This window comes from Podarcis pityusensis (assembly GCF_964106645.2).
Source record: "Podarcis pityusensis genome assembly, chromosome: Z".
Classification (NCBI taxonomy): Eukaryota; Metazoa; Chordata; class Lepidosauria; order Squamata; family Lacertidae; genus Podarcis; species Podarcis pityusensis.
In genome coordinates this window covers 41,574,794-41,599,688 of record NC_138044.1, presented here as the reverse complement: position 1 = coordinate 41,599,688, position 24,895 = coordinate 41,574,794, and the positions used below count along the sequence as shown (strand labels likewise).

The 24,895-nt window shown below is 44.3% G+C and overlaps 1 protein-coding gene across 10 annotated transcripts in view; it reads left to right on the top strand.

Moving 5' to 3' along the window:
• Positions 1–24,895, top strand: part of PASD1 (PAS domain containing repressor 1) — a 107,223-nt gene that overhangs the window by 66,086 nt on the left and 16,242 nt on the right. For all 10 annotated transcript variants that reach the window (XM_080991102.1, XM_080991108.1, XM_080991105.1 and 7 more), the window contains exons 8-15: positions 1,795–1,913; positions 3,898–3,980; positions 10,183–10,289; positions 13,256–13,403; positions 17,435–17,516; positions 20,409–20,532; positions 20,965–21,074; positions 22,400–22,498. In XM_080991102.1, coding sequence (XP_080847228.1) covers positions 1,795–1,913; positions 3,898–3,980; positions 10,183–10,289; positions 13,256–13,403; positions 17,435–17,516; positions 20,409–20,532; positions 20,965–21,074; positions 22,400–22,498 — 872 coding nt within the window. The remainder of the gene's footprint in view (positions 1–1,794; positions 1,914–3,897; positions 3,981–10,182; positions 10,290–13,255; positions 13,404–17,434; positions 17,517–20,408; positions 20,533–20,964; positions 21,075–22,399; positions 22,499–24,895) is intronic.

Here is a 24,895-nt window from a genome sequence, read left to right as displayed (position 1 = left end):
CAAGGACTGAGAAACCAAGATCAATTCAGAAGTTTATTGCTGATTAAAAATACCAAATTCCACGATGGAATCATTACAAGAATTGTGCTGGAGGAGAGTCGAGGGTGAGAGGGAAAAGGCAACCCCCCCCCGGGAACCGGGGCGATTCAGAGAACCTGGTGGAGGGAGATGGAGAGTTTGACAGCTGTCAAAGTAGCTGTCAAATCTTGAGAATATAAAGAGGACTTTGCTACAAGTATTTTGCTGGTTAATTTTGATACAATTGGATATAAATATGGATACAAAATGTCGGGTGGAAAAAGAAACAACAATTTGACTTTTGGATGAGAGGACACAAAGTTATTGCAATCCCTCTAGAGGGGCTTTGGGACATTACAAGCGGCGTATATGGAAAACTACTCTGGGATGTGTACTACTGGTCTTAGCTCCTGGGAAAGTAGCAAAACTGAAATATTTGTTTTGTCTACAGAGGTGACAACACAATAGAATCTTTCTATTCAAGTAAGCTCCTGAATAACAAACCTCTGTAGTGATACTAGATTTCAGAATAAGAATGGTTTTGCAGCTGAACAAGACAGAAACCTGAGAAAGTAAGAAACAAAAGAGTAAAGGACCAACTACGCCACGGCAAGAACAATGGGAGGAGTAACAATGATCAAGGGAAATTAAAGGCCTCGATTAGACTGGACTTTTGAAATTAAACATCATCAAAACAAGTAAATTTAAAGAAAACCGGCAAGATGAATTGAGAAAGTTTGGCTGTGGACTTGAGACCTCCAGGCCGACAACATACAGACTGATGGACATAGGGAATCTAAACCGGGGAAGGGAGGGGGAATTCTAGAATCCAAAGGCTATGTAATCAACTTCTGGAACCTTCTTCTATTTTCTATCTTTTAAAATTTTTTTTTTTTTTTATATATAACTTTGGTATTTTGATTTAACAAGTTTGGAAAAAAAAAAGAAAAGGGGGAATTCGTGGAAGGAAACGGGGTAGATTTTGGGGAAAAAAATCTTTGTTCTACTTTGTTAAAGGTGAGGAGTGATGTTAAGATTGTAATTTAAATTGGCTATTAGGCATAACATATTAGGTTAAATTGGGAATGAGAACTTGTGGAACCAACGTAGGGAAAGGGGAATACAGTCGGGAGGGGAAGGAGGGAGTCCCAGAAAGAAGGTTATGAAAATAAGGGTTTAAAATTGGTCTCTTTTCTTTCTTTTCTTTCTTTATCTTTTCTATCTTCTTTATTCTGTTATTATTGGAAATTTTAATAAATATGATTAAAAAAAACACAACAAATGACTGCTTTAGCAGAATCAAAGTAGACCTCTCTGGGGCGCAAGCCTGGCCAGCAGTGTGCATGGAGGTCCTGGGCTGCCCAGACGACAAGACCCCCCTCTCAACTTCGCTGATGGAAAGCAGAGCAAGGTGTTTGGCACCAGCTGGGCTGCTGGAGTTGCTGGAAGGAGGCGTACAAGTTGTCGTCTTAGGGACTCCACTCTGGATTTGTGTAGGGTTTACTCCTTAGCCTTTTCTTCTCCCAAAGATGTCCCGCAAGGCAGCGAAGCTATAGGGTCAGAGTTTTCCATGTCTTCTGCCTTCCCCATCTGCCCCACTGTAGTCTATGGGAAGCCCAACAGCACTCCCCTCAGCTCTGATTCCTAGCACCCCCTGTCTGACAGTGGAGGTGGAACATAGCAATCATGGCTAGCCTTACCCTCCATGAATTTGTCTCATCCAAACAACAGTGAAAACTCAGCTTCTGAATGATCGTTTTGTGCTTTTGCTTTCAGTGCCTACATCTTCTTACAATGGCTTTGAGTCTGCCATTGCGCGAGCGTTCCGATCGGCCAACGAAGAGCAGATCTGCCTAGTAGCAACAGTTCGTCTTGTCACTCCACAGTTCTTGAAGGTACGCAGTCTCTCTGATTAGTGCAGTGTTGTCATAAACCAGGGTAGGGAACTGTTTTCAACCCCGGGGCTGGGGTGGGGGGCTGCATTTCTTTCCTGGGCCACTTAGTGGTGGGCAGGGCCAATGGGAAAAGTGGAGCAACAAATGTGAGTTATACCTTCGCATTTTTAGGCTGGTTTCTTCCCACAGTTGCACACTCCTCTCTGCCCTCCATGCAGGCAAAGCAATAGGCACTATTCCAGCCAGGCAAAGTCACTCAAGGTGTGAATCAGGGGAAGTGGGCAGCATAGCCAGGAGAGGCTTCTGAGGGCCTGACAGGGAGCCCTAGAGGGCCACATTGGCCTGCTGGAGCCTGAGGACCCCCACTACTGTCTTAAAGGGGCAGGCTCAGTGGGTGAGAGGGGCAGAAGAAGAGAGCTTTTAATGAGTTTCACAAGATCAGCATCTGTTTGTTAATTTTATTTAAGCTATTTGTATACTGCTTAATTACCAAGGCTCCTAACCCAGTGTACATAAAAAAATTACTGAAACATCTCAAAAGTCATATGAGAAGCTGTGGAACTCTGCCGCTTCAGAATGCACATGCATTTTTCATATAACAACTGGCGAAAACCAAACTTCCCCTGATATCCTGGTTTTCCACATAAGCAGGAAGGCTTTGCTTTTGTTTTAGTATGAGGCAGTACTCCAGAAGTGGTACCATCCCAGAGTGACTCTTACATATGACTTTTTATGAATGCATAGTCCAGTTATAAGCCCAAAGAAGGTACTTAACACTTGAAGCCAATTCTCACAAGCAGCAGATGAGCAAAACCATTAGCACTTCTGGACTTGCATGACTGAATGCTCATCTAAATAAACAGGCACACAAGCAAAATCCCCTGTACATAGAAAACATACATGCAAACGAGAAGAGCTCTATCCTAGCCATCTGCCTGATCTGCTTGTTTTCTTTGGGGGGGATTATTGAACCCCACTTCATATGAGCCACACCTGTAGCCTGAAGTGGAATAGTCCAGATACCAGTTTAATCACCTTATCTGCTGAAAGTTGGTTTTGACTGTAGAATCATGGGAACTTGACTGAATTTTCATACATCATGGATTCAATCCCCCAACTAGAAACTGGGGCTTAGTTATAAAAAATATAAAATTGCTCAGTGCAAGGCCTGCTATGTAACTGTAGCCCTTCTTCCCAGGAGTATCAGACATGCCCTTCTGTCTTCTGTCAGCTAGGGTTCACTCATAGGGCCATGCTATTCGCTTCCTTAGCTATATACAGCAGCCTGGTATTTAGGTTCAAGCCTGGTAGCAAGAGGTGAGAAGGAATTCCATGCAGGTAGGAGAGAGAGAGAGAGGGAGAGCACTCCATCCCTCCTAAATGGCCAGCACAGGAATACAGCAGACAGTTGCAGAACAGACATAGTTCTCCATCCCTTGCTCATCTGGCTAGGAAAGGTTTTGGCAGGCTAGTGGAATTTGTAGGCTTATTTGCAAGGCTGTAGGTAAGGGCTAACACATGGCTACACAGTGAATCTATATGTGGGATTTCCAATGCTGGTGCAGAAGCATCAGGTTGCATGTTGTTTGTGACAGAATAGCCATGTCCTTTGCCAAGTGAGCCTGCAAACCTTCTCCATTATCATGTTCACTTGAGATTTCTCATCCTTGTTGTTCAGCAGCTTTGGGCCAATAGGTTGTAATGCTCTCTCTGACACTGACTCATTTAACAACCTTGGCTAAGTTAATGCAGCCTTTTGGTCTGCACCCATAGAAAAATAAAATAAGCAAGGAACGTAGAGGAATGTAGTTGGGAGCAATTTTCATCAGGTTTTTTCAAAGTCCTGCAAACCCAGCAGCCTCATTCACCATATGGCCCATGTGTTTGTCAGAAAGACGTATTTGTTTTCCAAGAGCTGCATTTATAAAGGGGGGGGGGGAGGAAAGAGGAGGAAAAAACCTTGTCCTACCATCTGTTTCTGCAGGAACTTTGCAATGTGGAAGAACCATGTGAAGAATTCACATCGAGACACAGCCTGGAATGGAAATTTTTGTTTTTAGACCACAGGTGAGATGGATATGTTTGTTTTAAATTAATGCATTTTTAAGGGGAGGGGAGAAACCACCTCAAGGTGGAAGTGGGGGAGGGGGGGAAGAGTTGGAGAAGACAAACTCATCTTAATTCCTAACCAGGATTTGGATTCATAGTCGAATTAAGTAAATCTGAGAGCATTAAAATTGACACATTGGGTCAAATGTTTATTAGTTCAGCATTCTCTCCTTTCACAACATCTGCTATTGATTCCCCAAGTTATAATACTCAGATGTTAAGAGTTGGTTCCAAAGATTCCCTTTTTATAATAGAAGGGCTTCCGTAACCCAAGGAATGTATTTTTTTAATCTACCTTATTTTGTCACAGAGTATGGAGGTTGCATTTGTGACTACCATTGCTCACAGCCTAGCAGACACAGAGATATGCTTCATATGCTTATCTTAACATTTTAAAAACACTGTGTGAATGTGGTGTATGACCTTTGCAGCATCTTGTGGCCATGAGTTCCATAGGTAAATTGCACGCTCGGTAAATAATTGCTCCCGTTTCTGTAAAGGAAACAATGACCAAGTTTGGCAGAAAGGTCTGAAGGTGGGGTGGGGCTTCTTGAACACATTTAACTAAACACACTTAGAAATTTCCATGCACTTGTGATCTCTGACTTTTCAGGATTTGTGCCTAATGCACAAAGGCCTGAGAGAAGCCCTGTGCATGCAGTAGAAATATGCCTCCTTGCTCCTCTACACATGTTTAACGCTTGTGTATTCTGTCAAAGCATTTGAAGACAACTCTGATTAAGGTTTATATTATATTATATATATTATATTATATAAACCTTGTGGTTTATATGCACAACCTGTTGTTTGACTAATGAATGTGCCTTTGGGGTGAAGCCAGACCATTGGAGAGATACAGCACCTACTGTAGGCCAATATGGGAGAGACATCTTTTGTTGCAGCTGCGGCACATGAATTGCACAACCATCATTCTACAATATGTGGGAAAGCAAGGGTAGTTATCACTCGCTGCTGCACTTCACACCCACTAAACCATGGTTTAACGAAACATGTCGGAGCAGAAAAAGAGAAAATGAGAGTCTTGAGAGTGCATAGTTCTGCCTCCCACACAGCCAGAAGTAGAACATAGGTTTTGGCTTCTGTTTAAAACAAGCTGAAGAAACCATGTTTTGAAGTTAGCTTCTGTTGAAGCTGTCGAGGGTTTGTTACTAACTGCACCCCGTCTCTGTGCAAAACAAGCCAAGGGAAAATGAGAAAAACCTGCTAAAATCTTCCTCTTGACCACATGGGAGGAGGAGAGTGGAGAGGTTGACTTACTATACTTCAAATCAGATCCTTAGCTAATGAAATTGATGTGGTATGAAACTGGGGCAGAATTCTTTTATATTCTTATTAAAAAGATCTAGTTGATTTATAGACCTCTTAGTATGTTTTTCTATTAAAAGGTCTAATCTGCCAAGACAATACAAGCAATTAATTTGCAATAAAGTAATAAACCATACACAGGCAGCCTTAAATAATTTACATGGAAAGGGGAGAATTACAAAGACAAGATATGGATTGTATACAGTTCTCGGGGGGGGGGGAGTATTGTCGGAAACTGTTTTACTATTTTAAACAAAAAAAGTCACAGGAAGTCCTTCCTTGAGGCAGTGGTGTGAAACCACTCATATACAGTGGTACCTCAGGTTACATACACTTCAGGTTACAGACTCCGCTAACCCAGAAATATTACCTTGGGTTAAGAACTTTGCTTCAGGATGAGAACAGAAATTGTTCAGCGGTGGCGCAGCGGTAGCAGGAGGCCCCATTAGCTAAAGTGGTGCTTCAGGTTAAGAACAGTTTCAGGTTAAGAACAGACCTCCAGAATGAATTAAGTTCTTAACCCGAGGTACCACTGTACTCAGCCTCTCCCAATTGGATGCATATTATTCATGCTGTCTAGGCATGGCTATCCTAGCTTTCAGAATCCACAGAAAAAAGTAGTGTATGTTTCAAAGTACAGTTGTACCTTGGAAGTCGAACAGAATCCGTTCCAGAAGTCCATTCAACTTCCAAAACATTCAGAAATAGGATTGCCATATTTCCAAAAAATGAAAATCTAGACACAAAAGTTGTTGAGCTTTTTAAGGAAATTCGGCAAAATAATAGACTTCCTGGGCATTTCAGCGATTTCCAACACTGCTTCCAACTGCCATATTCCAGTTATGTCCAGGAAATTCCGGACATATAGCAAAACTGATCCTCCAGACTAGAAGATACTGACAAAGGGCTGTGGCTCTTTAAAGCTCGCTTTGAAGCCATAGTTTCCAGTTCATGTGCAATGGGAAGTTATGGTTCACTGTGGTTCCTGGTTTGTTTTGATAACTCATGTGGAAGAAGGAGCAAAGTGTCAGCAAAGGAACTGCATGCAGGCATATAGCCTGACTTATAAAGCTAGATTTGATCAGGTGAACATGGGTTTTGTGTGGGATGGGGCAGGTTAATACAGTGTCTTTACAGACTTGTGTATGTGTGTGCATGGATGTGCAATATCCTCCTTTTGCTGTTTTATTTGCATTACTTGTCCTTAAGCTCCATTTTCCCAATAGTACAATGGGACACTGCAATTTCTGTGTTACTTATTCTTGCATTTCATACCATGCTGAGTCACCAGTTTCCTATTCGGAAATCCTAAGAAGAATGCCCAAATTCCAAGCAGCACAGGAAGTTACAAATATCCTAAGCAATGAATAACCTAAAAATGAGGGGGTATGCTTTTCAGCTTGTACTGCTAATATGCCACTCATTAGCAGATCACAGCTAGGTAACTGTTAATACTTTTGTTATTACTTGAAGGATCTGTTCTCCTTCAACAGTACAGACAGTTCTGAAATCACTTTACGATCTCTCCACAGCATTTTCTGGCAATTTGTTAACAACATCGCCCTTGTATTTATAAGTGCTGGACCAAAAAGAAAGGTTGACTTTTGCAGCGAATTAGGGGGTTTTTGGGGGGGGGGAGATTTTTAGTGAGGTAAAAGAAATGCTACAAAATTTGGGAACCTGATAATATTACCTAAACAAAGTGTAATCAAAGACACTTGTAATTCGTGATCCTATGCATGCGTACTCAGAAGCCTCTTTGAGTTTTTTCTTAGGACTGCAGCCTTGATAAACTTCTATGGGAAATAATTGACTTTGCATCAGAGCAACTTTCTGCAACCTGGTGCCTTCCTGGTTTTTTAGACTACAGCTATGTACACACCCCACCACTCAAAGCTTTATGACTGAGTGGGGGTTTGAGCCCACATCTCCCAGGTTTTAATCCAACACAAACCACTATAACACAGTGCCTCTTTATGCAAAGATGCATAGGATTGCATGGTTAGTGAGATAGTCCCTCAGGCAAATATGGACGCACTCAGTAGTTTTGCTCTGGTGTTCCATAAACATCTATCGATATGCATTCCACTGCCAACATAAGAAGAGTCCTGCTAGATTAGTGAAGCCCAAAATCAGGATGGAGACAAGCAACTAATACTCATTGAGGTTGCGGTCATGCTGCCTCTCAACCTGAATATTCCATTTAGTCAGCTTACGCATGTATTCCGGTAGTGAACTTATTGTCCCAAGAGTGGATCCCTTCTGTAGCCGAAACAGCACCATCCACGCACAAGGGAGCCCCAAGACGTTCAGAAGTACAAATAAAAAGTTTAAGGGCCCTAATGGAGGGAAATCTTAACATCAGCCCAGTGAGGACTGACCATGCTAAATAGCCATGGAATGTCTAGCTGAATGCTGAAGATGGGAAAGTAAGGCAGGTGGAATGGAACAACCTGGAAAAGGGCATGTGTGGCTGGAAACCTGAGCAGGAATAGTTTATACTGCAACGTTGTGTTCAGATTTTGCTTGTCAGTGTCTAGCAGCTACTGATAGACCTTTTTTTCCTGCATGAAGCTCTGCTTCACACATACAGTAGGATGGCTCACCTGTTGTGAGCCATAATTTCCATCATTCCTCACAGTTGGCCATCCTGGGAAAATCTGGAGGGCCACAGGTTAGGCAGTCCTGTTATACAAAGACAACCCACTCAGCCAGTTGTAGGTCTCCAATGAGCATATCTGTGTGAAATCTTTGAAAATATTAGGCATAAACCTAAGAAACACACATAACATGCCTTCATATTTCTTGTACCATTTTTGCGGGGGAGGGAAGTATTCACTTTGGGTTGATTCCTGTTGCCCCGATATGTAGCACACTTTGCAACGCACTGCCCCCCCAGCTGAATTCAATCTCGCTGGTTTTTATAACCTATTTGTAGGTTGCTTTGTGACACTTGCCTTTCCTCTTGCAAAAAGCATACTGAGAGTGACTAAAAGGAAGGAAGATGTTATTCTGTTATGCAATAAAAAGCCTCCAGCTTGTTCTTGTGAATGCCGTAATTTCTAAGAGCATTAACTGTTTCCTCAGTGCATACGCACACATCTCTACCCTGAATTGTTTGCTCAAAATTGTGCAGAATTTACTGTTAACTGTTCCTTCTGAGAGCCGACACAAGCTCTTTGTTGAAAGAGTGTTTGCAGTCCTGTGCATATTTTTACTTACCTGGGAGTGCAAAGCAAGACTCAGGTTTTAGTAAACAAGTTTCGGCTTGTGCTGAAAGGCAGGACTGAGGGCATGAATGCGTAGATTGCCAAATTATGCCTTATGTGGAAGGGAAGGATATGTTGTTCTGCTTGCAACTTATATATTGGCCTGTTCTTAGGTGTAATCAGAACAATTATGCAGGAGTCATTGTACACATTTTGTCACACAGCTGTTTGAAGATTATTCCCTGACCATAGGAGACTTGGCTTAATGAAAAGCTTTCCCCAGTGGTGGTGGCTGTGCTCACAGACAAGTTTGCTGTGGTTTGTTGAGATTGGGGTTGGTGTGGGAAGTGGAGAAACGACTCAGCCTACTAGTCTAGTATGCCCTTAACAGCAGGTTGATTTGATAGGTGGCCATAGATGAAGCTTCTCCAGGCAGGGACAAATTCACAGCTAGAGCTCCACTAGCGCTGGTTTGATCCCCATATGGGCCAACTGCATATTCCTGCAGATGACCCTCAGGGTCCTTTCCAACTCTACAATTACAAGATACTATGAACAGCTGGGGTTTTTGGGAATTGTAGTCCAACAGCATTTGGAGGGCCATAGGACCCCTACTGCTGTGTTAAAAGGTGATTGTTAGCTTAATTGATGGAGGGAACCTCTATCAGTGGCTGCCAGCCATGATGACTGTAAGGGACATTTAAATTCAGAAACAGTAATAATAATTAATTTAATTTATTAAAACGAAACTTAAAAATTAAAAGATGGTTAAAAACAAATATCACCTGTTATCATGATTTACCCTTACTTTGCATGGTTTCTTCATTATTATTATTATTATTATTATTATTATTAAAAAACAACTTCACATAAATTGTTCCTTCTCTGCTTTTCATGGGGGACTGGCGGACGAGGAGCTAGGGAGGAAACGGAAGCCCCAGACTTCTGACCACAGCAAATCCCCTGGTTTTGGCCATGTGCTTTTAAGACTATGTGCTCATAATGGGTAGAAATATGATTCTTTGTTTAAACAAAAGGGTTGGGAGTCTTAGGAAGCAGCTTCTATAATCATGGCATGTACACACAGCACTAACCGTAGCGCACAAATTGTTTGGTTCCCCATCTGGGAACCCTGAGCGTCTGTCAACTTATAAAACCTCTCAGGCATTTGGTAATGAATGACTCACTTCCCTCTCCCCATTTGCTGCTTAAATCCCAAGAAGTGAGTAAACTCCTTAACGACATACGTAGGAAGCTGACTTAACATCGGCTCAGGCCATTGGCCCATTTAGACTAGTAGGGTGAGTTCTGATTGGCTCTCTCAAGGCTTAAGGCGGGTTACTTTTAACAACAATAATTATTTACATTGCCATTCATCCTCTTAAGCAATCTCTCTTTAGCGCTAGCTAAGATATGGTGCAATCCTATGCTGTCTATCCAGGAGTAAGCTCCATTGAATTCAGTAGGACTTGTTTCCAAGCATATTGCAGATAAGATTGCAACCAACACATCTTTCTTGCAAGACACGATAAAATAATTTCAGGATAATGCTTCCCCCCCCCCCACTAAAGAGCTCTCAAAACGGCAAACTTTGTACTCACAACTTTCCTCCCTTCTTGTTCCAGGGCCCCACCTATTATAGGTTATTTACCCTTTGAGGTGCTTGGGACTTCAGGTTATGACTATTACCATGCAGACGACCTGGAACTTCTTGCTCGGTGCCACGAACACTGTAAGTGTCTCTGTTCACTATGTGCAGTGGACTGTCAGATGTGTGTATTTTAATTGCATTTCTTGTTCTCTCTCTCCACCCTCCACCCTAAGCTTAGGACACCTGTGCAAATCACTGCAGCCATACGAAAACCATTTGTGATGGAAAACTTAACTGTAAAATGATGTCAACCCAGAGACAAATTAGACTGGACATTAAACCTATATTTGCATTTAGCATGCAGGGTTGTTTGGCTGTTGTTGTTTTTTAAAATGCAGATTGTATTAGCTGGGAGTACTGATAATGAACGGAATTAGAACAGGCATAAAGGGAATTTACTCTGCCTTATTTGCCTTATTTGAAGTTAGTATCTTCACTGGGAGGAAATATCCCTCCCCTGCCGCCATTGGGTTTTTCTGGAATTGGGAGAAAAACTCTCACTGGCTCAAACACAAATAGCAGTTTCAAAGGAAGGATGGAAATCTATATTATTATCAGCCTAAACCCCCAGATGGAGCTGCTATTATAATTGTAATGGGTTTATTTGTTTTAACATTGTCTATTCTGTTGTAATCTGCCCTGGGACCTTAAGGTGAGGGGTGTGTACGAAATTGTGAGAAGCAGGAAAGAAATCATGTAAAAAAAAAAGAAAGAAAATGAAAACATACAAACAAATTAATAGTTGCATTTTTAAAAGTGTGCATGCTAAAAGCAAAGATGTATTTAACGTCAAATCTAGTTTGGGACTCAGCCTTCTTATGTTACCTCTCTACCACCTGTGTTTTTGAAGCTGTTTCAGAGGACTAAATTGAAGAGACATAGCCTTTATTATTAATACCTTACTTTGCTCAGTGGTTTGCAAGGCACATGCTCCTATATATATATATATATATATATATATATATATACTCTTCATACATAGGATGATTTCTCTTGGATCTTGTAACGATGGACCCAAAAAGCCCCGGCAGTATTTGGTTTCCACATGAAATCTCCAGCAGACCAATAGATGTATTTTTGCTGCAGGGACTGAAGGGAGAAAAATTAAACTGATCTCTGCTGCAGTGCTCACCCTAACTCCTGGCAGTGTCTGGATTGCATGACCTGTTACAGAGTGTGCTGGATGTTCTCGTTAACCAGATTAAGAGGCGTACTTAACTCCCTGCCAAGTTTTGTTGTTCGCTTCTCTTTTAGGTCTCCTCAGGCCTTCGCAGACCCTGGCTGTCTCTCTGTAACTGCAGAGGGTCTAGGCTGCTTGCTAATACTTTGGGGTGGAGTGGCTGATCCCCCCCCCCCCATTAGTGCTGCTACTATGCCTCTAACGGCAGCCCAATGCATGTAAATTTAACACGTGGAACTAGATGCCACCCAAACCCCAGGATGCCAGACTTTTGTGTATGCCAAGCTGCTATTAACATAGAAGAGGAGAGCCTGTAGGAAAAAGGGGCAGCTCTCACTTTGGGGTTGAAGCTGGAGGAGATAGAAATATATGAACATCTTGCAGTTTGTTACTTGTCATTGTTAGGAAGCTTTTTGATATGTTTGTTTGTTTGTTTGTTTGTTTTGATCAGGGTGTGGGGTAATTGCAGCATTTAGGAGCTTCAGATTTCAGCTGCTTTTCTCAGGGTTCTTCGCTTTGCCAGTGTATTGGGGAATTGTTTACTCAAGTGCAAATCCCTGCAGTGCTAACACAGGATTCTTTCTGATCAACTCTATGTAGAGTTGCCTGGTTGCAACACAAAGATTCATGCTGAAGCTTTAGAATTACAGTGGTACCTCGGGTTACATATGCTTCAGGTTACATACACTTCAGGTTACAGACTCTGCTAACCCAGAAATAGTACCTCGGGTTAAGAACTTTGCTTCAGGATGAGAACAGAAATTGCGCGGCAGCAGTGGGAGGCCCCATTAGCTGAAGTGGTACCTCAGGTTAAGAACAGTTTCAGGTTAAGAACAGACCTCTAGAATGAATTAGGTTCTTAACCTGAGGTACCACTGTGCTAGTTAATTAGGACTGCTGGAGTGAGTTGGGCCCCCATCATTTCAAAGAAGCGGAACCTATGGCTCTCCATGTGTGTTGGACTCCAACTCCCATCAGCGTTACCAATAAACACAGGTGATGGGACTTGGAATCCCCAACTCTGCCCAGGAGTAAAAGGGGGAAAAGAGTGTACAACACAGAGACAATAATAATGTTGCAGCTCTCAGGGAAGAAGCACCAAACAGCTATTTGTTTTTCAGGTTCTTGAGAAGTCCTACTACCCTTGTTTTTTCAAACAAACAAACAAACAAACAAACAAACAAACAAACAAGCAAGCATACCCCAGACTTGATTTTTCTTGAAACCTTGGAATTATTTGAGTTTGGTGGGTCACAAAATGTACAAGCCCCTTATGGAAGGACAGAGCAACTTGCCAGTGTGCAGTCTAGCAACTGTGCTCTTGTCTTTCAGCTGATGTGGGAGGTGGGGGGGGGGGCAGGCCTGTTTACAATTTTCGAAGTGCAAAAGCTGTGAACATTTTGAATTAGCAGCTATGCTTTTGCTTTTCAGATCAAATTTCTGCCTCTTTCCATTTTCCTGCTCTGAAAATAGACAGAGGTGTACTTAGATGGTTTGAAAAGGAGGCAGTGAATTTCTGACAGCAACATCCCCCCCCCCCCCGGCTGAAAAACAAGCTTACAAGTCAGAGCAGAGTGCAAAAGCGGCCCCAGATATGGCAGGGCAGGAATAGAAGTGGAGCCAGGAGATATTTGAAGGTACTGAGGAGTCAGAATCCTACCTGACACGTTCAAACTTTTTAGACAGGCCTTTTATTCACTCTATATGAATTTTGGCCCTTACAATGGGTGTTATTTTGGCATGCACAGGGATTATGCACAGCTTTTTATGCACATGCCTGGAAGAGCATTAATGTTTCTCCAGATCAAAGATTACAAAAAGCCTAATACGTTGGTGATGTTAACTAAGTGGTTGTTTTCATATGCAGTGATGCAGTTTGGAAAAGGCAAGTCCTGCTACTACAGGTTCTTAACCAAAGGCCAGCAATGGATATGGTTACAAACACAGTACTACGTCACTTATCATCAGTGGAACTCCAAGCCTGAGTTTATTGTGTGCACCCACACGGTTGTTAGGTAAGAAACGGCACACAATTTCTGCTGCCATTTATCTGCGTCTTCAGCTATGTCTGTTCAAATATTTGGCTATGTCTATTGGCTCGATAAGGCGCTCCGTTATATAAAATGATTAGGGTTGGGAAGTGGGGGAGAATGTCACTGTATTTTTATTACTCTTTTATTTTTGGCAGCCGAAAGAGAAGCCTAGAAACAGTATCAGCTGCCAATTTTACTCTGTTCTAGAGGGTCCCCTCTCCCAAGCAATTTAATGGGTAAATGAGAAAAACTGATAACAGGCAGCAGCACAATTAGCAACTTTTAAAGCAAATGGTTCTTTAGAATAAAATCATTTCTCCCTGTCTGTCATCGTATTATATATTAATGATGGCTGCATTCAAATGCAAAGGTAGAATGTGATTTAGTGTTGTCCTGCTTGAAGAGTTATAAATATAATAAGGAGTTATAAATGTAATAAACATTATGACAATGAGCAGCAGCAGCTCATATACTCTCCTCCTCATGAGTGAGGGGGAGAGCAGAAGCTTTTGCTTCCAGTTTAGGATAGTCACAATTTATTCTGATGCCTGAAGCCATGGAGACTGTGGTTAGGCTTAGCTGTGATAAGTGGCTTCGACCATAGTTTACAAAGCAGGCTCCCCTCCCTCCGCCCCGTAACCATTGTTAAGATTCACTATAGTTTAGGATTTAGACACAATCTATAATGGAAGTGGAAGCTTCTGATCTCTTCCTTGTGACTTCACCAGAATGGGAAACTGTGTAAGGCCAGTGCTTGCCACAGCACAAGCTGGCTATGGTAATAATAATAATAATAATAATAATAATAATAATAATAATAATTTATTATTTATACCCCGCCCATCTGGCTGGGCTTCCCCGGCCACTCTGGGCGGCTTCCAAAAGAATATTAAAATACTATAATACATCAAACATTAAAAGCTTCCCGAAACAGGGCTGCCTTCAGATGTCTTCTAAAAGCCTGGTAGTTGTTGTTCTCTTTGACATCTGGTGGGAGGGTGTTCCACAGGGAAGGCGCCACTACCGAGAAGGCCCTCTGCCTGGTTCCCTGTAACTTGGCTTCTCGCAGTGAGGGAACCGCCAGAAGGCCCTCAGTGCTGGACCTCAGTGTCCGGGTAGAACGATGGGGGTGGAGACGCTCCTTCAGATATACTGGACCAAGGCCGTTTAGGGCTTTAAAGGTCAGCACCAACACTTTGAATTGTGCTCGGAAACGTACTGGGAGCCAATGTAGGTCTTTCAAGACCGGTGTTATGTGGTCTCTGCGGCCGCTCCCAGTCACCAGTCTAGCTGCCGCGTTCTGGATTAGTTGTAGTTTCCGGGTCACCTTCAAAGGTAGCCCCACGTAGAGCGCATTGCAGTAATCCAAGCGGGAGATAACCAGAGCATGCACCACTCTGGCGAGGCAGTCCGCAGGCAGATAGGGTCTCAGCCTGCGTACCAGATGGAGCTGGTAAACAGCTGCCCTGGACACAGATTTGACCTGTGCCTCCATGGACAGCTGTGAGTCCAAAATGACTCCCAGGCTGCGCACCTGGTCCTTCAGGGGCACAGTTACCCCATTCAGGACCAGGGAATCCTCCACACCTGCCCGCCTCCTGTCCCCCAAAAACAGTACTTCTGTCTTGTCAGGATTCAACCTCAATCTGTTAGCCGCCATCCAACCTCCAACCTCCAACCGCCTCCAGGCACTCACACAGGACCTTCACTGCCTTCACTGGTTCTGATTTGAAAGAGAGGTAGAGCTGGGTATCATCTGCATACTGATGAACACCCAGCCCAAATCCCCTGATGATCTCTCCCAGCGGCTTCATGTAGATGTTGAAAAGCATGAGGGAGAGGACAGAACCCTGAGGCACCCCACAAGTGAGGGCCCAGGGGTCTGAACACTCATCCCCCACCACCACTTTCTGAACATGGCCCAGGAGGAAGGAACGGAACCACTGTATAACAGTGCCCCCAGCTCCCAGCCCCTCAAGACGGTCCAGAAGGATGTTATGGTTGATGGTATCAAACGCCGCTGAGAGATCCAGCAGAACTAGGAAACAGCTCTCACCTTTGTCCCTAGCCCGCCAGAGATCATCAACCAGTGCGACCAAGGCAGTTTCAGTCCCATGATGAGGCCTGAATCCCGACTGGAAGGGATCCAAATGGTCCGCTTCTTCCAGGCGTGCCTGGAGTCGTTCAGCAACCACTCGCTCAATCACCTTGCCCAAGAATGGAAGATTTGAGACTGGGCGATAGTTGGCTATCGTGGCCGCATCTAAAGATGGTTTTTTAAGAAGCGGTTTAATAACCGCCTCTTTCAGCGGGACTGGGAAGGCTCCCTCACGGAGGGAAGTATTCACCACCCCACGAAGCCCATCGCCCAGTCCTTCCCGGCTAGCTTTTATAAGCCAGGATGGGCAAGGATCAAGGAGGCAAGTGGTTGGTTTCACTCGTCCAAGCAGCCTGTCCACATCCTCGGGGGTAACAGATTGGAATTGATCCCACACAACTTGACTAGACAGGACTCTAGCACTCTCCCGCCCCGGCCCTGCTCCCACAGTGGAGTCTACCTCTTCTCGAATCTGAGCGACTTTATCTGCAAAAAACTTTGCAAAGTCATTGCAGGAGATCATGTGGCCGCTACTGGGCCCTGATGGAGCAGGTGGTTCCACTAAATTGCGAACCACCTGAAAGAGTCTCCTGCTGCTGTTTTCCGCAGATGCAATAGAGGTGGTGAAGAAAGTCTTCTTCGCCGTCGCTATCGCCACTTGGTAGGCTCGACATTGAGCTCTAACCCGTGTCCAGTCAGATTCAGAATGGGTTATCCGCCACCGGCGCTCTAGCCGTCTCAACGATTGTTTCATTGCCCTCAGATCCGTGGAAAACCACGGGGCTGTCCGGACTCCATGCAATCGGAGAGGGCGCTTTGGAGCCAGACAGTCAATAGCCCTGGTTAACTCCACATTCCAGCGGGCCACCAGGGAATCAGCTGAAAGGCCATCAACATGGGATAAAACATCCCCTACCACTCTCTGGAAACCATTTGGATCCATTAAGTGGCGGGGGCGGACCATCTGAATCGGTCCCGCCTCCCTGCAGAGGGGAAGGGTCATGGAGAAGTCCAGTTGCACCATGGTAAACCATGGTTTAGCTTTATGTGCAAATTGGGGCAACTATGATGTTGTTACAGCAGGCATTCAATGAGTTTTGGGCAGATTTTGCCTGATCTCCCTTTGCTCTTACATTTGTTTTTATAGCATTGGTTTTTCAGACATGTTTTATAATTGCAGATTGTTTTAAGCCACTCTGAGCACTGTTCTTACAGTGAATGGGTGGGATATATAAAAAAAGGGGGGGTCTCTTAAAGCCCTGTAAGTCACTCCAGTTAAAGATTTTAGATTACCTAAGAGAGCCGCTGCCAGTCAAACTGTTGGGCTTGATGGACCATCAATCTGACTTCTTATGAGACAGCTGTCACATAGTCCCATTGCTCTGATCCAAAGTCAGTGTTCGCCGTAGGAAAGTACTGTGCTAGTGGTGAAACTGGGTGGAATCATTAATGGCATACAAGCTTCTGCAAAAGGCTACTTTGCCTACCTCTTTGTCTGATCTTCTGCTGAAATGTATAGTCACTAAGGGTGATGGGTGAGTTTTGGTGAGAATCCTATATGGCGAACTGAGTGTGCACTCTAGAACATCATTTCCGAACCTGGTGCCCTCAAGATATTATGGACTATAGTTCTCATCATAGTTCCTTGCATCCCCAGTGGTCAGGGATAATGAGAATTGTAGCCAGCAACATCTGGAGTGCCATAGGTTCATGACAACCACTCCTGCTGTGTGGATCCATTCAGCCTTTATGACCAGATCTTGAGTGTGCCATTGAATTCCAAGATATGATTGGCATCATGCAAGAAGGCTGTCTCTGAGGTGGTGCCCCAACTGTGGAAACCCTAACCCAACTTCTCTATTCTTTTCCTTTCCTATGCGATATATACATATATATCACACACACACATATATAGTTATGCTGAGGTTCGAGCTGAAAAAAGAAGAGATCTTGGCCTTGAAGAGTCATCCATTGAACTAGCATCTTCGTCTTTGAAGGTATTGTGTGCTGGGATGAGCAAGTAAGAGCTGTTAGAAATGTGTTTTTGCTCCTGGTGGCAAGATGGCATTTTGGGGACATGAGAACCATCATCAGCATCAACATCATTAGTTCCTCCAGGTGTTACTGGACTCCATCGCTCCCACCCAGTCAAGGATGCTGGGAGTTGTAGAATAGCAACTTCTGGAGGGTGCCAGGCTTCCCATCTTGGCAGCAGCTCTTCCAGGTTTTGTTAGGATGCAATTAGTCTTTTTCTAAGCTTCCCCTCCCCCTCCCCCAAAATATTTTGATATATGATGCCAGGGATTGAAGCAGGATAGGAATGGCCTAAAAAGTTACATTTGGAACCTTTTGGGGGGGGGACACGACATTTGGGTGAGGGACTAAGGTGGGGAGAAAACTCTGGATTCCAAAGTTGGGTGAGCAGGGCTGGGCATTCATGTGCGCCGGGGGGGGGTGTGTGTGTGTTACACATGGCAGTGGTTACAGGTAAAAGCTGGTCTATGGAGGAAGCCAGATTCCACTGATTTAAGTAGCTTCAAAAGGGAGGGGAGATTTGAAAGTCTACCTGACAGCTCCCGGAGTCTGTTACTGATAAAAGTTGGCAGTTACTTTCATAGGTTGAGCCTTTTTATCAGTCATTTGATAATTAGAGCTCCTACTCACACAGCAGAGACTCAGTGGAGACTTGACCAGGTGCCATCATCTCCCGGAAGTCTGTTTAATACTATTTTTTTTAAAAAACAGAAGAAGAAGGAAACTTTCTCCCCTCCCTCACCCACATGAATGTTGCTGATTTTCCTACTCCTACTGTTGAAAAGAAAGATTTGTCGAAGGTGGGACGGGGACCTTTGTGCCGGGAATGGCACAGGAAAAGCCCCTCTGGGTCAGATCCATGCCCCACCCAGCCTAGCATCCTGTTCTCTCGGTGGCCAGCCACGTTCCTGGAGGAAACCCACAAACAGGACCTGTTTTCTGCCTCTGAGCTACGGACAGCATATAATGTGTACAGTTCCATGCTACCCATACGTGGAATGAGATGACTGGAGGCCAGTTGGCAGCATTTCCAGAAGCTACATCTTTAGGACTTTTATGCTGAATCACCTGTTCTAGCCAGACAAAGATTGGAAGTGAAGGAATGATTTATTGATCTGTTTTCTCTCTGGATTGCTGCTGTGTTTTTAAAGGCTAGGCAGAATGCTGTCCAGAGGGTGGGCAGAGCTGTGGTCATGACAACAGTTTCCATTGCCTTTTTTTTTTAAAGAAAAGAAATCAATCGGGCATCGTCATAGCCTGCCCAGTTAATAGGGTCAACTCAGTTAACATTTTAAAAATAAACCTTGCCAGGGTTTTCATAATGAGATGCCAAAGCAGCACCAGAAATAAAATCCAGCGAAATGGATCCACGCATCCAACTACCAAGTTGTCAGGTGATGTGCTTGCCTGTTCGAATTGGCTCTGTGGCTGCCCCTTTGCCATATCATCACAGAGGCATATATTAGGATAGGGGGGCCTTCACAGTCGTGGCAGTTCCTGCGCTGCGTCACACTAACACACAGCTGACCCACAGAATTCTCACTGCTGGCTGGCACCATCACTGGTCTCTGTGTGATCAGGATCATTAATCTTTTATCCTGTTCTGTTCAGTGGTTAAACACGGACACCACCCACCCCAGTGTTGTCTACAGAACCCCTCAAAGTTGTACTTTTGTTGTGGAGAGCAGACTTAATGTTTTGTACTTGCGAGGTAATTGCATTTCCCCAAGGTAATGGAATCAATATTGTGTTTGCTACGTGGGAGGTTGTTGAATGTGATTGTACGGGCAACATGATGTTCGAATCCTATACATTAACTTAAACGGAGGGCTAACTAGAATTGGCCTAAATACAGCGAGGCCATTTTGCTGCTACGTCTGATGGGAGCTACCAATTAAGGGGCTAATGAAGCTCACGAAGGATATTGCCAGTAAACTGACTGATTCCTTTTTCACCTTCCATACTCATTCCACTCTCCGTAATATGAGTCCTCAGCAACCCTATTTTTCTAGTCGGCCTCCCTAATTTGGCCATTTATTCATTAATTCTGCATATACTGTTGAAAGCCTGTGACATGTTGAGAGAAAGTGGGCAGAAGGGAGCTAATTATAAAAGAGCATTTCTATTTTTATGCACGACTCTGTCGTCATACGGCAGTGATGGGTAAAAGCGATAGGGGAGCAGAAGGACAGAAAAGCCACAATGTCGTACCATGGAAAATGCACCTGGTGCTTGGCAACAGACAGCCTTTCCACCTATTTCCCATAGCAGTGATATGAACCAGTTCACCTGCAGGTAGCAGGTTTCTATTCTTGCAGATATGCTGCATTGCCATGGATTCACAGACAACTTTGTTGCTTTACCATTGGGATTATATTTCCGAGAGATGCCTATGTGTCAAGTAAAACATAAACCCAGGGCGCTCCCCCCCCCCCAGCTGGAACTCACTGCAGCTCAGGTCCGGCAGCTCTCAGGTGCACACCGTTGCCATTGTAAGAGAACAAGGGAGGCCTTCATAGTTCCGGCACCTCTTTAATTTCCTAGAAAAATAGCACTTAGATAAACCTAAGACAGGAGTGAGGAACCTGTGGCCCTCCAGATGTTGTTAGATTCCCAACTCCCATCACCGCCACCCAGCATGGCAGAGGTCGAGAATGATGGGAGTTGTAGCCCGGAGACACACTTGGGAGAAGGTGGAAAGAGGAATTGAAAAATCATTTGCTCCAAAGAGGGCAATCTACCTCCATGTTGGAAGAGCAGTGCTTTGCTGCTTTTGCTGTTGTTTGTTAAGCATGTGCTGATCTCTGCTGCTAACGATACGATGCTTTCTTTCTCCTGGACTTGCCTCTTTCCAGAGTCACGGTAGCTACATTGATATCCGGCAATGTGTAACCAACCAAGAAGCCAGCCGGGAAAGGGTGTCGGTTTCATCTCATAGCTCTCGGCGATCTTCTCACACAGCGCTCTCAGACTCTGCATGTAGGTATCACATGGGACAGCTGTGATACCAAAGGGTGGTTGTGGTTCTAATGCAGCTGGCCAGTGTTCAAGAGCAGCATTGGAGTCAGCCCATCCTTCCCTGATTCAGTTTTCCTTTGCCACTCTCCATCCTCTATAACAGGACGGAGGCAGGCAGTTGGGTCTGGAGCAGATGGGTCAGGAGCCTTGGATTAATCCAGTTGTTTCTCCCAACCACTTCAGAGTATCCCTTGGCAGCACGAAAGCTTTGTGCCTTGGGCTCATTTGCACGTCCGCTCTCCCCCTGCTAGGTTGGGAGCAGAGACACTGGCAACAGCTCTCCCCCATGTTTCCCACCAACTCTGGATTGTGAGGCTAATTTCTTAGTTCCTCAGGAAGGGGTTTTCGGATGCTGCCTTCCATGCATCCTTGAAAGATGCTGCTTTTTTTCAGCCACGTCATCTGTACGGCACACGGATGCCAGCACCCCTACTAGGCAGTCGTTACCGATGGGCCAGTCGGACAAAGCACCTCTAAGACTTGCCTCAAGTAGCAGCACACAGGTAAGGAAGCAGCAGCAGCATCGCTCCTGAGAAAGGAAGCCAGGGAGGGGATTCACCCAAAGAACAAGAGTGCAGATCTTTAGAACACGAGGAGGAAAGCACCAATGTTTTCAAAACTTCTAATCTGAATTGGTACAGTGTATCTGAGGCTACAGTACCTATCCTGGCATTCAGGTAGTTAGTGGGCAGGTTACCTACAGGTTATCCAGAGAGTGAGGGGGAAATGACCTAGATCCCAGGAGTTGGGATTGCTCAATTAGTAGTACATGAGACTCTTAGGGTTGTAGGTTCGAGCCCCACTCTGGGCAAAATATTCCTGTATTGCAGGGGGTTGGACTAAATGACCCTCGTGGTCCCATCCAGCTCTTCTGTTATTCTATTATTCTGGTCTGAATATGTGCCTTTAACAAGCAGCTTGATATTCAGAAATCAGCATCAGCATTTCTGACAAAGTTAAAGCAGGCATTATTGCCTGTAGAATAAGCTGCTGTTGAAAAGCACATGAGGAGAGAGAGAGAGGCTGGTAAGAAATAATAATAATAAGTATTGGCTACAGGGGTCTCTTTTTGACCTGGCCTAGTGGTCAGCTGACCTGCAGAAGTCTCTCACACAGGTAGGTTTTGGGAGTTTTAAGGGTTGTATAAAGGGACTGAAGGGGAGGGGATTCATAGGAACATTGGGGATTGCCTTATACTGAGTGAGTGAGTGAGTGAGTGAGTAAATAAAGATAAAATAAAAAATAGCATGAGTTGGTCAATCTATCTCTGGCTGGCAGTAGTTCTCTTGGGGTTTCTTCAAGCTGTACCGCAAGATGTTGGAGATCAAGCTTGGGACAGATATTATACCACTTATCTGCAGCCACCACAAGTTCTGTAATGAATACAGTCCTGGGCTGGGTGCAGAAGTTTAGTCAACACTTTTAACAGGTTAGGAAGGAGATGGGGCAGGGCAGATGCTGGGCATCTGTTCTAAGGTCTTTTGCTTATCAGATGCCAAGTAAGAAGGGAATCTTTTGCTTAGTTCTCAACTAACATGGTGAAGCTGTGGACTGAACAATTGTCAACTGCAGGTTTCTGCTTCCATAACTGAATGCCGCTCCATAAAACAATTTCCCTGTGTATAGAAGCCTAGGATTGAAACTTCTTCCTGACATGCTGATTCTACTTTTGCATGGAGGACTGTCCAGTCACATGCATCTTAATTGCCTTAGTAAGAACTAGAGCTTTGATTAGCAAGGAAATATTGTGGCAAATGTTGTGGCTAGATAATCATATTCATCCTTGCACTGGGTGCATTATGATCCCCTGTTTCCCCCCCTCCTGCAGGGTATTATAACTCCTCAGACGCCCACTGAACATCTCGCTGAACATCTCTCACAGCACCATATGGCACAGACGACTGTCCCAGCCCAGCAAGCGGTTATGGTATGTTGGGATGGGGGAGAAACTCCGCAATTTGGTTCGCAATTTAATGCAAGCCTACCTAATTCACACTTTGCAGAACAATGTGCTAACTGAAACACAGCTATCCTTTGCAGTTCACATTTTCTCCAACCAATGTGTGCAAAAATAAGCTGGGTCTTTGGGAGGTCTTTGTAGGTGCTTCCAGTCAGCATCCCCTTTTAGATGAACTAGGTCTTCACCTGCCCCACACATAGTGTCATGTAGGAGGCCTTAAGTTCCCTTCAGAGTGTCAGTATTTTGTAACAGGGATTCGAGCGCATACCGAAACTTCAGGTTTGCCCAACTGAAGTGGATTAAAGGGGGTCTGCTTGCCTAGTGTAACACATCCACTTTTTAATATACAATGGTACCTCGGGTAAAGTACCGTATTTTTTCCTCTATAAGACTCACTTTTTTCCTCCTAAAAAGTAACGGGAAATGTGTGTGCGTCTTATGGAGCGAATGCAGGCTGTGCAGCTATCCCAGAAGCCAGAACAGCAAGAGGGATTGCTGCTTTCACTGCACAGCGATCCCTCTTGCTGTTCTGGCTTCTGAGATTCAGAATATTTTTTTTCTTGTTTTCCTCCTCCGAAAACTAGATGCGTCTTGTGGTCTGGTGCGCCTTATAGAGCGAAAAATACGGCACTTAATTCGTTCTGGAGGCCTGTTTTTAACCTGAAACTGTTCTTAACCTGAAGCACCACTTTAGCTAATAGAGCCTCCTGCTGCCGCCGCGCCGCTGGGACACGATTTCTGTTCTCATCCTGAAGCAAAGTTCTTAACCCGAGGTACTACTTCTGGGTTAGCGGAATTTGTAACCTGAAGCGTATGTAACCTGAAGCGTATGTAACCTGAGGTACCACTGTATATAAAAAGAAATGCACTGCAAAGCATAGCTTGGATGAATGATTGACAGGAAGGCATGTTACACCATACAAGTGATTCGGGATGAATGCTTGCTGTCATTTAACTTCCCCACAAGCAAATCCGAATGCATGCTCAACCTCTGCATGAGGCTTGTGCAAGTAAATGAAGATGAATGCTCAATAAATAGATGATCTGCAAGAGATCATGTTGTCCTTTCTGCATATGAATGTACAGCTTACTATCTGAAACAGTTCCCAAGCATTTCCCGCCGCCCCCCCGACATACGGCTGCATAGGTTGACATATTTAAACACCAATCAATTTGCATGTGTCTCCAGTCATCTCCTCCCTGCAGTCCCATTTTCCTTCTGATCTATAACTTGCTCTCATTATATCTTAGCTCCCTGCTGTTGTTAGGTTTGCATTGCTTAAAATAAAACAAAAATGCAATAAAAGTGTACCTAAGAAGAAACAAAACACCAACAACCCAGCAGTACCAGGTGAGCCCCATAGGCGACTGGAGGGCTGCAGTGATCATGGTGTGATAGAGATTGCTTAATCCTGCCTGTTGCAGACAGAAGATTCTGACCTTGACATGCTTTTGCATTTGATTTCAAACATTGCAACGATTAGTTTGGAGACCATTTTGGGTTTTTTTGTCTTTGGTATTATTTATAGCCCAGTAAAATGTTGGTTACTGGTTTGTTGTTCAGCAGAACTGGAAAACAAATCCTTAAAGCAAAGTTTTAAAAACAATCACAATGAGCTCTATGAGTGGTCTGGGATCACCTGACACTGCAAAGTTGCTAAAGCTCAGCAGGTGATAGATCTGCAGTGTCTTATAGAGGAGACCACAGGTCCTTTGAGGAATGCCTGGAACAATAAGTTACGTTTTTAGCATGGAGAAGAGGAGGTTAAAGGGAGACAGGATAGTGGTCGTCTTAATATCTGAAGAGCTGTGGACACACAAACGATGGAGCAGACTTCATTACTGCAGAAAGCAGGACCAGAACCCAGTGGGTTGAAAATTGCAGGAGAAGCAGATTTCGGCTGAATGTCGTTAGGTGTAAGAGCTGTTCGATGATGGAACAGACTGGTGGTTTCTTCTTCACTGGGCGTTATTTAGGCTGAGGCTGTCTGGGTTAGCGATGCTGTAGTTACCTGTTGCATTGCAGATTCTTAGGAACATAGGAATCTCCCTTTACACTACATCAGGTCATCGATCCGTATAGCCCAGTTTCTCTGAAGGCGGAAACAATTTGTTGTTGTTGTTTAGTCGTTTAGTTGTGTCCGACTCTTCGTGACCCCATGGACCAGAGCACGCCAGGCACTTCTGTCTTCCACTGCCTCCCGCAGTTTGATCAAACTCATGCTGGTAGCTTCAAGAACACCATCCAACCATCTCATCCTCTGTCGTCCCCTTCTCCTTGTGCCCTCCATCTTTCCCAACATCAGAGTCTTTTCCAGGGAGTCTTCTCTTCTCATGAGGTGGCCAAAGTATTGGAGCCTCAGC